Here is a 16,501-nt window from a genome sequence, read left to right on the forward strand (position 1 = left end):
GAACCATACAAAGTATCATAATTAACAAATATGCCCCTATAAACTCTTTCTTTACAATTTCGCCCTTACTTAGTGAAAAATTCACAAATAGACATAGTCTAATTTGAGAATTATAATTGATTAATCAAAACCAATTATATGAGTCTTACAAGCAATATTATCTCAACTAGTGGGGGGACCATGGGTCTATATAACTGAGCTTCCAATAAGTAGATCAAGAATTTAGGACTAAAATTCACTGACTTATTAATTCTTCGTTGAATCCACGCATAGAACTTAGAATTGCACTCTCAGTATATAGAATGCTCTATATGTTCCACCATATAGACACATCATTAGTTATCCATTGTTATAATCCTAATTTGATCAATGATCCTCTATATGAATGATCTACACAGTAAAGGGATTAAATTACCGTAACACCCTACTATGTATTTTATCCTTAAAACACTTGACCCCGTATAAATGATATTTCAGCTTATGTGAAATGAGATCTCCACCATTTATTTTCGTTTGGTCAAGCTCGAAGGAGATCATCCTTTGCTTACTATTCGCCAGATAGAAGCTATAGATTCCATGTTTATGCTAGCGCTCCCACTCAATTGCACTACCGTGTTCCCAAAATGTACGTATCACCCTGACCTAAAAGTAGGCTTAACTAACAAATCAAAGAACACGAATAGCCTCTCGAGATTGAGCCTAATCATATCAGGATTAAGATCATTTGATCTAGGATCAACTAGGCGATATTGACTTGAATAGATTTTACGGTAAGTTTAATTGAATCTAAGTCAAAGTTCAATATCGGTCCCTTCCGATGCATACTCCATGCATCCAACCTGAGCTTTACTTTAACCAATGCTCTGGAAAGAACATAGCACTTCTCCAAATGCAAGTAAACTCTGTTGTAGATTATCATATCAGTAAAACCCTATGTCTGATAAATCTAGGAAACTTTATTCACATAGTCATGTTTACTTTCCAATGTGTTGACGGCACAATAAACAGGATCAAGTATGTGAAAAGGGTTTCAGATGAATTCATACATTATGTACATATAATCATGAAATAAATCATGTGAACCATGCAACATTAAATGTTATTTCTGATCTATATTAATAAGTAAATCTGATTATATTGAAATGAGTTTTATTTAGGGCATAAAACCCAACAAAAGCTTCCACGATTGGAGAAGCTTCCACGATTGGAGAGCTTCCACGATTGGAGAGCTTCCACGGCTGGAGAGCTTCCACGATTGAAAAGCTTCCACATTTGGAAAGCTTCCACGATTGGAGAGCTTCCACGATTGGAGAGCTTCCCCAATTGGAAAGCTTCCACGATTGGAGAGCTTCCAGGATTAGAGAGCTTCCGAGATTGGAGAGCTTCCATGATTGGAGGAGCTTCCATGATCTAGAGGAGCTTCCATGATCGGATGAGCTTCCATGAGCAGAGAGCTTCCATGATCGGAGGAGCTTCCATGATCGTAGGAGCATCCATGATCGGAGAGCTTCCTGATCGGAAGAGCTTCCATGATCGTAGGAGCTTCCATGATCGGAGAGCTTCCATGATCTGAAGAGCTTCCATGATCAGAGGAGTTTCCATGAGCAGAGAGCTTCCATGATCGAAGGAGCTTCCATGATCGGAGAAAGAAGCTTCCATGATCGGAGGAGCTTCCATAATGGGACTTTACCAAGGAATCAATTTTTGTATTTTGGCCATAATTTTACACTCGGATGTCTGTTTTGGACATTCTATATACCGTTTTAAAGCTTGTGATAAGCTCTACCATATGGGATATAAGTTAGAGCCAAACTATGTATTTTTTTTATAAGGGTGTTTTCACTTTATAGTTCAGTAGAAAAACCCTAGTATCTATTCGGGCATTAGAGTAGTGTTCTATAGTAAACACTTATCCATTTTACATTGTGACATAGGGCCTCCATTCAGCACGTGAATTTTTGTTCAGGTTGACCGACACACTTGAATCAGGAAACTAGGTAAGATTAGTATAATTATTTGCATATGTGATTACATGTTTAGTATGCATGTTTATGATTGCCTATTAGGTTACATTGAAATAGCGGTACCGGTATATATAGAGTTATATTGGATACCAATGAATGTATGATTGGCATAAGTACTCATTAACACTATCACATCGGTACGACTAGAGTAGCGAGTATAGGCTGATATTATGGTCAATAGTACTGTCGTACGAATGTTTTAGACTCAGTATGCGTGGGACACGAGATAGGGTTACGATTGGGTGTATGGGTGCCTAATTATAATTTAGTTTATGTTTATGATATATTTATACTCTTCTTACTGAGTCTGTTGACTCACAGTTACTGTTTCCATGTGTAGGTAAGGGCAAAGCTAAGGTTGAATAATAGTGAGTGCGAGCAGATAAAGATTGTACATGTTGGGGAAGTTAGACCTAGAGCGTACGATCTTTGGGACATCAAGTTGTATTTTGAGTAGTCATTAGGCGACAACTTTTGTATCAAATATTTTGTATTACAGTTGTTAAAATTTTAAATACGGGACCCGGTTTATAAAGAAATTATTTACTTTCAATTTAAGGGTAATTAAGTAAAGTTTTGATTAATCACGATTTTCAACTAACCCGTTGATTAACAACAGGTTGCATAGTTAATATAAAATCACGATAACACGCCTAAACTAGTAGGGTGTTACAATATATGATTATAGCTCTCTATACATATGTGAATAGAATTATAAGAAGAAAGGTAACCACCAAAAGTTTCCCCACCCTAATGAGGTGCTTGGTGCAAGACTTGACTAATGATCAAGCACCAAGGTATGCACATGTTACAAAATGGCCCCTTTGTGTGTGTGCCATGGGGCAACATGCCACACTGAGCGGCCTCTGCCAAGGTAGCTTGAAAGTTTTTGCATCGTACGTCACCTCTCACCGCTTGTAACTCCATTTGCATTTTAAAATATTTAATGTGAAATAAAGGATCTTCTTTGCCCGTGTATATTTTCTATGTTGGCATTTTGTGTTGGATTATATTTTATCAGGATCTAGATTTACTAACAAGTATGTTTTTAACATCCTAATATGAATTTCTAAAACGATGAAAATAAACACATAAAAGGTATGAGAAACCTTACAGTGCTTGCAGCGGAATTAAATGACTCCTTCCACTTAAATCTCTAACCCTTGTATCCTTTATGTAGCAGAGTATCACCAAGATCTGAGCCCGATTCTCCTTCTTGCTGATTGGATTCTTCACAGTCTTACATACTATGATTGAGGACCAACTTGTTATGTGTGGGCATGCACTCTATCACTAATGGTTGAATTTTGGTTAGTGAAGAATGGCTATGGTATTTCGAAAATTCAAGAGGAAGAAGAAGAAGAAGGAAGAGGTCTCATCAAACCTAGAGAGAAAATTAGGTTTTTAGCTATGGAGGCATTAGTTGGATAATGAGACCACAGCTATCCTTTTATACTAATTTCCATAGGGTAAGGGTTGAATTATTAGGAATAAAAAAATGATAAAAATAGAGCAAAATGAGCACCTTATGGCCGACCACTTAATGGGCCTCTCACAAGTTTGGTTTTTGCCATTATTCTCAACTATTTTATCTATTTTTCACAAATACCACTTTTTGCAACTTCAACCCTATAAATGCCAAAACTATTTATTTAATAATTAAATAATTATCATATAAAATTGTCATTTATAATATTTATTAATTAGACTCCATAAAGTCTCTTAATTAATAAATTAACCCTAAAATACCATTTTTTCACAATTAAGCCATCACATAGTGAAAATTCATAAACTAGACATAGTCTAATTTTATAATTAAAATTGATTAATTAAAATTAATTAACTGAGTCTTACAAGCAGTTTTTCTCAACTAGTATGGGGACCATGGGCCTATATAACCGAGCTTCCAATAAGCAGGTCTAGAATTTACCAAGTAAATTTACTAACTTATTAATTCCTCGTTGAACCACTATAGAACTTGGAATTGCACTCTCAGTTATATAGAACGCTCTATATGTTCCACGATATAGATACGCTATTTAATTATCCATTGTTATAATCACAATAATCAATGATCCTCTATAGATAATTTACATTGCATAGGGACAAAGTTACCGTTACACCCTTTCAATGTACTTTATCCTTAAAACACTTAGCCACCTATAAATGATATTTTAGTGAACTAATATAATCACTAAAATGAGCACTCTATCATTTATCTCTATTTAGCCAAGCTCGAAGAAAATTATCGTTTCACTTCTATGTCCAGATAGAAGCTATAGATTCCATATCTATTATTAGCGCTCCCACTCAATTGTACTACCGTGTTCCCAAAATATACGTATCACCTGGACCAAAAAGTAGGCTTAACTAACAAATCAAAGAACACAAATAACATTCTCGAGATCGAACCTAACCATCTCAGGATTGAGATCATTTGATCTAGGATCAACTAGGTGATATTGAATTAAATAGATATTACGGTAAGATTATCATATCTAATCCAAGTTCAATATTGGTCTTTTCCGATGCATACTCCATACATCAAACCCAAGCATACTTTAACCAATGCCCTGAAAAGGACATAACACTTATCCAAGGTGCAAGTAAACTATGTTGTAGATTATCATATCAGTTAAACCCTGTGTACTGATAAATCTAGGAATACATTTAATCACACAATCTTGTTTACTTTCCACTGTGTTGACAACACAATAAATAAGAATATCAGTGTAAAAAGGGTTTGGATGAATTTATTAATCAAATAAGTAAATAGATGATCACATGAACCAAATAACACATTAAACAAGTAATGGAATTAAATCTGTTTCTTTATTGATAATTGAATAAAAAAGATTACATTGAAATAGAGTTTTATTTAGGGCACAAAGCCCAATATTTTAAACATGGGCAGTAGGTCGAGAGCATTAATTTTTGGTGAGAATGGTGATCTTCTAGTCCAGTCAAGTTTTAGATCTGTAAGTTTTTGGCTAGTCAGGCCTTAAACGAGGATCTTAAGTTGATATATATGTGCTTGCACCAATGGATCAACTTAACTTGCCTGTTGACCAACCTGTATCACATGAGGATCTCTAAGAATTAGGCCGAGTACATAGTAATCTGTATTATTTGGTTGAACGGTAGGAGGAATATCTTGTCCGTCTAATCCTCTTCTGTGATTCAGATCATTCCTGAGATCGTACACGGTGCCTAATCGGTCAAAGACTGATTCACCTAGAGGCCTTCGTGCCTGGCTATTGTGAGCAAGGGGTTGGCTTGGTATTTCCGTCTAAGGACGGATGTTATGCTTATCATTCCCTCCCAAGTAACGGGTTGAAAAACTTGCTCGTCTACCATGTGGCCCATAGTTTGACTTTGTGGACTCGAATTGGATGATCCATTAACTTGGGTTTGCTGAGTGTGTTTAGTTGGACACCCTTCTGGCCCGTGCTGTGGTATAGTGGGAATGTAAGTATCTGCTACTCGCTGTTGGGCGATGACTTAATAGGCTCTCTTGATTAGTACGGTGGCCTGCCTTGAATTATTGTCAATCACTTCTTGTTGGGCTCTCATGATTTCCATCTCTCGATCCATCCACTCCTTGAACTGGTGCCTTTGTTCTTCAAAAACAAATTTTATAGCTGCTCTAGTATCTTGCTAATCGTAATGAAGAGTGTTATTGTGGCCTTGTATTTGCCCTAGTGTAGCTAGTAAATCTGTAGTTCGTTGTCATCACCGATTGGCCTTTAAGAATTTGTAGCAAATGGGATTCTAGTACCGGGGGTAGTTTGCTTGGTTCGAGTACTAGTGGTTCTAGTTTCTTGCAAACCCAGAGTGAACCTAGCCAGAGGGGTAGTCACTCCTTTCCCTACTGTTTGTGGGCCTGTTAGTGGCTAAGGATAAGCTGGAGCGGGGTCCGTCCTAACTAGATCTCTAGGGTTTGTAGGTGTTTGGAGGTTTGGATCTGTAGTCATTAGATCCGTAGTTTCATTCTGATTTCTCCTCTGTGTTTGTAACCATCTTATGTCGTAAAAAAGACTTAAAATAAAAACTTGTGTTTCTTTGCTCTCAATGAAAGTACCAAAATATTGATCTCGTTTTTAGCCAGCGATAATGAGTCAAATTAAAGAAATTTAAGAATAACTGAAATAACAAATATGAATAAGGTAAAATAAAGAAAATACAAGAATTATAGAGGTCCAACCCCTTGATGATGGTAATAGCCTACTCCCCTTTAGTTGTATTGACTTGTTAGTAGATGAACAAGAAGATCTTGATCTTTCTCGAAAGCTCTTACAATGATCTCTGAGTATTTTACCCTTAATCTAGATTTTTCTTGTGTGTTTACTTTGAATGAAATTCGTGTCCCTGAATGTGAGATGAGTCCACTATTTATAGGGATTAATTACATCAAATTAGTTTCCCAAAATCAATAAGAAATTAAATGGGAAATCTGTTTACTTTCTATAATTACAATAAGCAAAATGAAAGATTATGTATGTTTGCTTTCTTCTTTATTACTACGAACCTGTCCCATGAATTTAGGGATAGTGTCGTATCTTGCAAGTTTGAGGATATATAGGATATACCTCTGAAGATATCCAACTCGTGACCTCTGGTCAGTACATGCAAATTGCTCACATATGCTGGAGGCTGGTCGAGTATCCTCGCACTGTTAGATAAATTAATAATAAACCGCAAGATCAATTTGTATATAACATAGAACACAATAATAATATATAATAATTAGGTATGCGTACCTGATTGATCCATAGCAATTACTTCAATTTGATAGTGCAATACTATCAACTAAGTCTTCCTCCCTAGATCTCTAAATCAGAAGCAGTTTATTTATCTAATTATCAAAATGTATACAATTGTGATGAGACAATATGTATTTATAGAGTTAGGGAGGGGACTTAGCTACAAAATCCTAGTTGGGCTGGGCCTGCTCATCAAAGGCTTCAGTCAACTAGAAAAGCCCACACTTCTGCTTCACCTAGACTTTACACACAGATGCTAAGCCCATTAACAATTGATCACCAACAACATGGGCTAACACAGCAAATAACTATCCAATCAACCCAAGTTTTAATAAAACCAATAAAAGTTAATGTAAGCCCAAATAAAAAGTCTAACATTCTCCCACTTGGGCTACATTAATTTTAATACATATATATTATATATCAAAATAATTTTATTTGAAAACGACTTATGGGTTGAACAACAAGAAAACATTTGTGGCCACTTTAAAAATGATAGTTCTCTGACAGCATCTCAACATACCGGTCCAATTTAACATTTGATAACGAACTATGACAGTCATATTGTTTTAACTCAACAAAAGACATTCATAATCACAAATACCAAAGTATTAAATCGACATGGTCAATAAGTCTAGTAGTGTGGTAAGGAATTATGTTCAACATGTGGTATCAGATTGCCAATTGTATATGATTTAAAACCTATAATTTGTATAACCATTAATATGTATATGTTAATTTTCTTCAATTACATATTAATTTCGTTATTATTTTATGTTCAATTTTTTGTTTTTCAATCTTAAATGTTTAGGGGTTTTATTCCTCATTAAATTCTCTTTCTTTTGATATATTATTTGCATAAAATTATTGAGTGATTTAGGAGAATTTTAAGATTAAACTTTTAGGGTTTATATATTTTCTTTATGAAATTAATTTTGTGTTTTTCAATTCTATTGATTATAATCTGAAATTAATCGTGCATATCTCATCAATAATTAATTTAAAATGTTTCTAAAAGTTTAATTTCGGAATTGGATCAAATTTTCGGGTTACTTTGCTTCTTTAGTTTTTGTAGCTAAGTCCCCTCCCTAACTCTATAAATACATATTGTCTCATCACAATTGTATACCTTTTGATAATCAGATAAATAAGCTTCCGATTTAGAGATCTAGGGAGGAAGACTTAGTTGATAGTATTGCACTATCAAATTGAAGTAATTGCTATGGATCAATCAGGTACGCATACCTAATTATTATATATTATTATTGTGTTCTATGTTATATACAAATTGATCTTGCGGTTTATTATTAATTTATCTAACACGCACGTCTTGCTCGGATGTTCCAGCCTCTACTAACTTTGAGTACCTAATCTTTCTGCACGGTTCATCAAGGTTAAAATCTTTTGTTTAGATAATGAAATCTATCACGTGTCACTCAAGTGAATGTTAAGTCACCTTGTGTAAAAATTTAGATAACAAGACAAAAACAAAATTTATTCAACAATACACCCTTTTACATAATTGTGATTTATTGCAATCTAGCTTGAAGCTTGTAATAATATGTAAATTTGCCAAATTCTTAGAAGATTCTACTTTTTGAGAACATTTTTGTTGACTTAATAAGTTAAAGCCGGTGCCAATTCTCCTTATGGCAATCCAAATCCCTTATCCATTCACTGTTGTGGTAACATTAATTAACTCATGTCCCCACTTGAATACCATAATATTAAAAATCATTTTTAATACAAGTAAATTCTTTTATGAGAAGAGAAATTATAGGATACACATACATGACATGCACTCTTTTATACTTCGAGCATCATGATATGATAGTAATAATTTTTTTTTATATATAATTCATGATAATTTACATCCCAAAAATAAAATTTAAATAATCTGTTGTAAAAGTATATGCATTGGTTTTATTTTATAGAAGTGTAAAATAAATTATTTAAATGTATTGCTATAAATTTCTGAAAAAATTGTACATTTTAATATAACACTTATCTAAGTTCTGCATTCAAAACATTTTATTCAATTCTTTCACATAAGAATTATCTCACCACTTTTTTTTTTCTTCATCAATTTTCTATTTCTTCTTTGCGTTAAAAATTGGTAAAAACACTAACTCAATTCGTTAGCATAAACAAATAAAGCTGGCTCCTAGCTAGAAATCCACAAACAGAGAAAAATAATATCCCACCACTGTAAAGTTTTCTAAAAAAAAAAATAAGAAAATAGTTCTGATACACGTGGCAAAAGTTAATTGCTTGTTCAATTCTGAGTACATTAACCAGTTTCTTCTTCTTTCACTTTTTTTTTTTCATTATTTTTTAAAAAACATATATTTTCCTTTGTTACCTTTTTCCATTTCTTTCTCTCTCTAAAACCTTTATCGTTCAACACTTCTGCTTCTTTCTCTCTCTTTCTCTTTCCTCTCCTTCCTCCTCATCCTCTTCCTCTAATCTCTCTCTCTCTCTCTTCTTTCTTCCTTCAAAACCAAGCAACCTACTGTAGAAGAAGTGGAAAAGAGAGAGGGGAGAGCAGAAAAAGGAAGAGTGAGTGAGTGAGTGAGCAAGAGAGAGACATTAAAAGACGAAAATGCCCCCAACTCCCACCGCCAACGGAGATCATCAGAGACCCAGACCACCCTCAAACGACAACCATCACAGAACTCGACCGCCCCCAAACGACAATCACCACAGAATCCGACCTCCACCCATAAACGACAACAACAACAACAACCATCAGAGAAGCCGATCAACTCAAAACGACAACAATCACCAGTTCTACTACCCAACGACACCTTATTCTTCTTCGTCTTCTTCCTCAGCCTCCTTTAGAGGTTGCTGCTGTTGCCTCTTCCTACTCTTCTCCTTCCTAGCTCTTCTCGTCCTGGCCGTAGTGCTCGTCGTTTTCCTAGCTGTGAAGCCCAAAAAACCTCAGTTTGATCTCCAACAGGTTGGGGTTCAGTACATGGGCATTACAGCCCCCAATCCCTCCCAAACCGCAACCACAACAACCGACCCTAACTTAAATCCGAATCCAAACCCGACTACCACCGCATCGCTCTCTCTAAGCATTCGGATGCTGTTCACGGCCGTGAACCCTAACAAAGTGGGGATCAAGTACGGCGAGTCGAGGTTCACCGTCATGTATAGAGGTATTCCTTTGGGGAAAGCTTCGGTGCCTGGATTTTACCAAGAGGCACACAGCACGAGACAAGTGGTAGCCACCATAGCCGTCGATCGAGTCAATCTTCTCCAGGCCGACGCCGTGGATTTGATCAAAGACGCTTCGCTTAACGACAGGGTCGAGCTCAGAGTCCTCGGCGATGTTGGTGCCAAGATCCGCGTCCTGAACTTCGATTCCCCTGGTGTTCAGGTCAGCATTATACATATATGCATTTATACTCACACAATTCATTACACACTTTCTTTAAATAAATCACTTGCATTCTGAAAATTTTGAAGACCCTCATTTCAAAACTGTTGTTTGGTTGCCGAGAAAATTTATGTCTACGAGACAGTAAAGGGTACCGTCGGGAATGTGTGACTCTGGGTTTGTGAGGCAACTCGCCCCTGTAACTGCCTAACCCACTACCTTCTGTCCCACTCACTCTGCTTTATTTATTTATTTTTTCTTTTTTTTTTTTTAATTTTCTTTTCTTTCAATTATTATTATTATTATTATTATTATTATTACAAGCGGTGACACATTTCATAGTGTGATAATTTTAGTGTTGCGTGTTTAACCTTATTGCTCTTATTTTTCCCATATTTTTACTTTTATGGATTTTCATTTTCTGGACTCATCTAGTCAAGGTAGAATTTGAGTATAAAAAATATCTGATGTTGTTGCTGTTAAAATTTAAAATAATTAAATTTAGAAATTGCTTTGTTTTTACGCACACTTTTATAAAACGCGCCAATAGGCTCGCTCCAATATGGGAAGCAAAAAAAAAAAAAAACCTTTTTCTATCTTGCTGTTTTTGACTTGGCGGCTCTTCATTATTTATTATAATAATCAACTCTATTTTACTTTATTTGTTCTTATTTTCTTAACATTTCACTAAAAAATTAATTGTTGATAATCAAAACATTTTATTTTCGGTGGAAAATAGAAAGTGTCCTCCTTTAAATAATATGAATGGGCAACGAGTGTTATCTCCAGATGAAATTTTTCGGTGTCGTTTTGGTTATAATTTGTTATTAGGAAAATGTCGTTTGTTGTCTAGTGTAGTGTAGGTGTGAATAGAAGAGCAGAGCATGTTCCTAGATATTCGCATCGCTGTCGTTTTCTTTATATTTTGAATTTTTGTTTTGTCTATTTTCCAATCATAAATAGCTCTGGTCCGTTCTTTGGGTTTCTTCGGATTCGTCTTTGTATAATTTTTTTTTCTCTTTCTTTCTAAAACGAAGGAAAGAAAAGTTTCCTAAGGAAAAAAGTAATAATAATTAAATCCGAAAAGAAGGTCCCACCGGGAGTCGAACCCAGGTCGCTGGATTCAAAGTCCAGAGTGCTAACCACTACACCATGGAACCATAGATGCCCATAACACTGTTCTAAGTTTTACTTCTTTGCTTTTTTACTGTTCTTTTAGTTAGTATTATAGATTTTATGTTATTTTTCTGTTCTAAAATTGAGGTTATATCGAAAACTCCAAAGTGCCCAATTAATTTTAGTGATTTCCCAATATGGCTGAATTCCTTTTCTTTTCTTTTTTCCTTTTTCTTTTTCTTAATGAAAGGGACATATTTTTCAAATTTTAAGAAAGTTATTGAACATGTTTACTCTAGTAACTGGATGTTTAGTGTTTTCGTTGGTATTTTTTTTTTTTTTTAACTTTTATCTGTATTTAGTTTTTAATTTGCAATTAGTTAATCCATATTTTTTTTTGGAATCTGCATATTCCCTATTAGTGGACCATACATTTATTATATTCAGTTATATTAATATCCATTGAACAACAATTAATTGTTTTATTTTATTCCAGCAAAAACAATTAATTCAAAGAAAAAGCATTCAAGTATGAAAAGAATATGAAACTTTTTTTTAAGCATTGATATTGATGAAGAGCACTCTAGTACTCTACAATTGACATAGGGTTCTTGAAGGTGGCTCTTTGAAAATGTCAAACACAAACAAATGTTTAACATTTTGCTTCTTTTTTGTGTTTACTCTTGCTATGCTCCTACTTGAAAATGTGAATTGGTTAAAGTGTTTGTTGATTCTTGAATATGCAACCACGTGAGTCTGTTGCATGTGGGCTCCACGTTACCTCAAAGTGGGTCTCCATATTCAACGGCAGATAAATAATAATATGCAAAAAGAAATTCTTCATATGCAAACTATAAAAGAAAAAAAAAATACTAATTAAAAAAGGGGACTTTCCTTTTTTTCTTTCTTTTGGCAGAATAAGAGCACCAGATCGCCAAAGTTTTCTAATTGAACTAAAATTATTTCTTAATTAATTGTTTATGTGGTGAGTGATGAGATGAGCTTATAGGGTTCTTTTTTGCGGTGTCGTGTTTGTGGTGAGTACCAACTATCTAGTTCAGGAATGGAATCCAACCTCTTCTACTTCATTTCCTTTATAATAATTACTATTAAAAATTTGGGAAGAGAATCCATACTTTTCATTCTCTTAAACACCAAGAAAACTTCACATTCTATAAAATAGGCTGTAAAATATATATATTTTCCATGTATATATATGTGATTGGGATGTCTTTTTTTAGTTTCTTTTATTCGATTGGTACATAGAGTAAGTAGATGATATTTCTTATCTTATATAGATTACTTTCTTCGTCCAACAAATAATTGTTATGCCCCTTTGTCTATTTTTTATGCTTGAATTTTATTTATTATTATTTGGGCATAAGTTTTAAGAGATTGATTTTGGGTGGACAGGTTTCGGTGGATTGTGCTATAGTGATAAGTCCAAGGAAGCAGTCTCTTACTTACAAGCAGTGTGGATTCGATGGAGTGAATGTGTAGATTTTTTTTTTTGGTCACAAAGTCTGATTTTTCTTCTTCTTTCTCTTAACAAGTAGAGAGAAAAAAGAAAAAAAAAAAGAAAAAAGAAAAATGTAAAGTCCTTTCACATGGGTGGAAATGGATTAGCACGCAGTTTAAAAAGAAAGCTAGCGAAGAGAATGAACAAAGAAGAGGTTCCAAATTTTAGGATTATTTATTTGAAGAAAGAAAAAATGGTTCCAAGATTTTGCAAAATTAAATTTAAAATTAATTGCTTCGCCAAGTTGCTAACTGCATGTAAAGTGTAAAAAGGAAAAAACTCATGCGTTGGTTGGTTGGTGGTATTAGAGAGATTCCACTTCCCTTTGGGGTCTATATGCTTCCTCTATGTTATTATTTATTTATTGGGTTGATGATATGTGCTTATAAATTACAATTTATAATTGCATACAATTATATTTAAGAATAAAAATGTCACATTTATGAGGTAGCTTATTCAATGACTCATTTGCAGCTAAAAGGCATTATGGTTCCTAAAACTACTTAGAGGTGACATCTTGTTAATAATTAGCGATATTTATAAAATTTAATAAATTAAATTATACGGGGCATTTTTTTGATAAGTAGTGAATTTTATTGAAAGAAAATTACATCAAACTAGTGACCACAAAGAGGGTCACTTCCCTTAGCACACTCGTACAATTAGCTGAGGTTACTCTAGCCCATGAAGCTAACGAATCAACAACATTGTTTTCAGCTCTAGGAATATGAGTAGGCCCAGCCCTGGGTATAGGCGGGCTAGGCCTGTGCCTAGGGCCCACCTATCCCAAGGGTCCAAAAAAAAAATTTCCCTTTTAAAATTATACAATTTTTTTTTACTGATTTTCAAAAATACTATATTTTTTTTTTCTAAATAAGGGCTCAAAATAATTTTTTTTCTATGGCCCACTAAAAGTTAGGGCCGGCCCTGAATATGAGCCACAACAACATTTTGGAACTCCTTACACAACTTAATACGCTAAGAAAATAAAGGAAAAACACTTCAACTAAGAGGAATTGCACCAGCCTGGAACAACAGTCTTAGAGTTCGTTTCAATTGTAACCTTTCTAAATCCCAAGTCTCTAGCCATCTGTAAAGCCAACAAGATACCCTGTAAATCACCTTCAAGCACACTATAAACCTTGCCACACTTCACTGCAACAAATGAATCTTCGAGTTGTGCTTCATTCAAGCAAACTACAGCAAAACCTGCCTCATCCCGAACTACATAAGCATCCACTTTGTAACATCAGGAATCTGTTGGGATTTTATGCCCTAAATAAAACCCATTACAATCCATTCTGATTTGTTATCAATAAAAGATTAGAAATCATTTATGTTTACATGTGTTATGGTTCAATGTATATACGAAATCTGTTAAGTCTAGAACATATAGTCATTTACAATTACAGTGATGTCAACACAGTGGAATGTGATTGTGATTATATGCTTCGAAAGACAAAGTCCCTATTTCATCAGTGCATTGGATTTACACTGATGTGATAATCAGCGATGAAGTGTACTCACACTTTGCATAAGTGTTATGTTCTTTCCAGAATATTGGCAAAGTATACTAGTTTCGAATGTATGGAGTATACATTGGACTGGACCGATATTGATCTTGGTTAAGATATTATAATCTTACCGTTGTATCTTTCTGAGTCAATATCACTAGTTGATCTTAGATCAAAAGATCTTAATCCTGATATGCTTAGGTTCAATCTCAGGAGTGCTATTCATGTTCTTTGATTTGTTAGTTAAACCTACTTTCTGGTCAGGGTGATACGTACATTTTGGGAACATGGTAGTATGATTGAGTGGGAGAGCTAAACATAGATATGGAATCTATAGCTTCTATAGGTACTTAGAAGTGAAACGATGATTTCCTTCGAGCTTGGCTTAATAGAAGTAAATGGAAGAGCTCTTATTTCACTGAAATATTATTTACAGGAAGCTAAGTGTTGTAAGGATAAAATACATTGAGGAGTGAAATAATAAATTTATTCCTACTCAGTGTAAATCATCTATAGAGGATCTTTGATTATTGAGATTATAACGATGGTTAAATGTTGATAGCGTATCTATATGGTGGAACATATAGAGCGTTCTATATGACTGAGAGTGCAATTCCAAGTTCTATGAGTGAGTGCAACAAGGAATTAATAAGTTAGGGAATTTACTTGGTAAATTCTAGTTCAGCTTATTGGAAGCTCAGTAATATAGGCCTATGGTCCCCATACTAGTTGAGACCATACTGCTTGTAAGACTCAAATAATTAATTTTAATTAATCAATTATAATTCTAAAATTAGACTATGTCTAGTTTGTGAAATTTCACTAAGCAAGGGCTAAATTGTGAAGAAAAGAGATTCTAGGTTTTATTTATTAATTGAAAGACTTTATTATGTTTAATTAATAGATATATTAAATAGAAATTTTATTTGATAATTAATTTTAATTATTAAATAATTAGTTTTGGCATTTAAATGGTTAGAATTGAAAAACTGACGCTTTTGAGAAAATAGAAATGAAAATTGTCAAAATTGCAAAATACCCAAGTGGGGCCCATTAACCCATGGCCGACCACTTAATGAGGTTTTTCCAATTAATATTTTTATTATTTTAATGTGTAGTAATTCCTAACCTAAACCTAGTGGTTACCTATAAATAGATAGTGATGGCTCACACTTAAATAGTTAGTTTTTATGGTATTCTGTTAGTAGCTTCTCTCAACTTGTATTGTTAGGAGCTTGAGCTATATAAGGATCACTCCTCTTGTACTCATCATTTTTTATAATACAACTTCTCTTATTTACTCTGTTTTTCTTCTTCTTCTCGCATGTGGGATTCTTTCAAATATCACGTTTCGGTCCTAAGGTCTCTTAAAGGTCGTTCATTATACTCATATTTTTCAGGTCCAAACGTAAGGGAGGTGTATTGGAGTTAGTCCCACATTGCTAATGTATGGAAATAAATTGTCATATATAAGATGAATGACTACTCCTCTCATTACCAATTAATTTTAAGATGTAACCCTATACATCTTATTCTAACTACTCTAAATTCTAACAAGGGAAATTTGATTTTTTATCCTTACATTAAGGGAAATTTTTTTCCTTAAACCTAAAATATCTTATATTGGTAAAATAGGAAAATATTTACTTAATTCCCACATTACCCCCTCATTCAAATCTGACTCAACACTTGACTATGAACCCAGCCCCCCCATCGGACCCAGCGCCCCCCCCCCCCCATCGGACCCAGCCCCCCCCCCCCCCATCGGACCCAGCTCCCCCCATCGGACCCAGCCCAGCCCCATCGGACCCAGCACAGCCCCCATCGGACCCAACCCAGCCCCATCGGACCCATCGAGTCTTCATCTTCCCCAACCATTCACGCTTGAATCGAACCTGCGTGTGGATTTTTGTTTTGGTCGATTTTCGTGGTGGTCATGGTGTCCAGCGGTGCGGTGGTTGCGGCGGTCGAGCAGTGCGGTGGAGGAGGTGGATCGGTGTGGGTTTTGTGCGGTGGAGGAGGGGTGGAGGAGGTGGCTCGGCATAGAGGTGTGGTGGAGGAGGTGGCTCGGAGGTGCGATGGTTTTGGGTTTGATTTGAGAGAGAAAGGAGGAAGAGAGAGAGAGGTTGAAAATATGGGAGGGGTATTTTAGGGTTTAGGGAAAAGTATACCCATTTTTT

At 34.9% G+C, this 16,501-nt stretch overlaps 1 protein-coding gene and 1 non-coding gene across 2 annotated transcripts; one reads left to right on the forward strand and one right to left on the reverse strand.

Moving 5' to 3' along the window:
- The first annotated feature begins 8,858 nt into the window (after positions 1 to 8,858).
- On the forward strand, positions 8,859 to 13,262 carry LOC115725464 (uncharacterized). The gene is made up of 2 exons (XM_030654995.2): positions 8,859 to 10,172; positions 12,702 to 13,262. The coding sequence occupies exons 1-2, from the start codon at positions 9,390 to 9,392 to the stop codon at positions 12,786 to 12,788; spliced, it is 870 nt and encodes a 289-aa protein (XP_030510855.1). The 5' UTR covers positions 8,859 to 9,389; the 3' UTR covers positions 12,789 to 13,262.
- Positions 11,261 to 11,332, reverse strand: TRNAQ-UUG (transfer RNA glutamine (anticodon UUG)). The gene has a single exon. It is a non-coding gene; the product is annotated as a tRNA-Gln (tRNA).
- Positions 13,263 to 16,501: the final 3,239 nt, after the last annotated feature.

This window comes from Cannabis sativa, chromosome 6, assembly GCF_029168945.1.
Source record: "Cannabis sativa cultivar Pink pepper isolate KNU-18-1 chromosome 6, ASM2916894v1, whole genome shotgun sequence".
NCBI lineage: Eukaryota > Viridiplantae > Streptophyta > Magnoliopsida > Rosales > Cannabaceae > Cannabis > Cannabis sativa.

Coding starts and splice junctions, on each gene's coding strand:
- LOC115725464 (XM_030654995.2), top strand. CDS start 9,390: ATGCCCCCAACTCCCACCGCCAACGGAGATCATCAGAGACCCAGACCA. Junction 10,173..12,701: donor TCGATTCCCCTGGTGTTCAG/GTCAGCATTATA, acceptor TTGGGTGGACAG/GTTTCGGTGGATTGTGCTAT.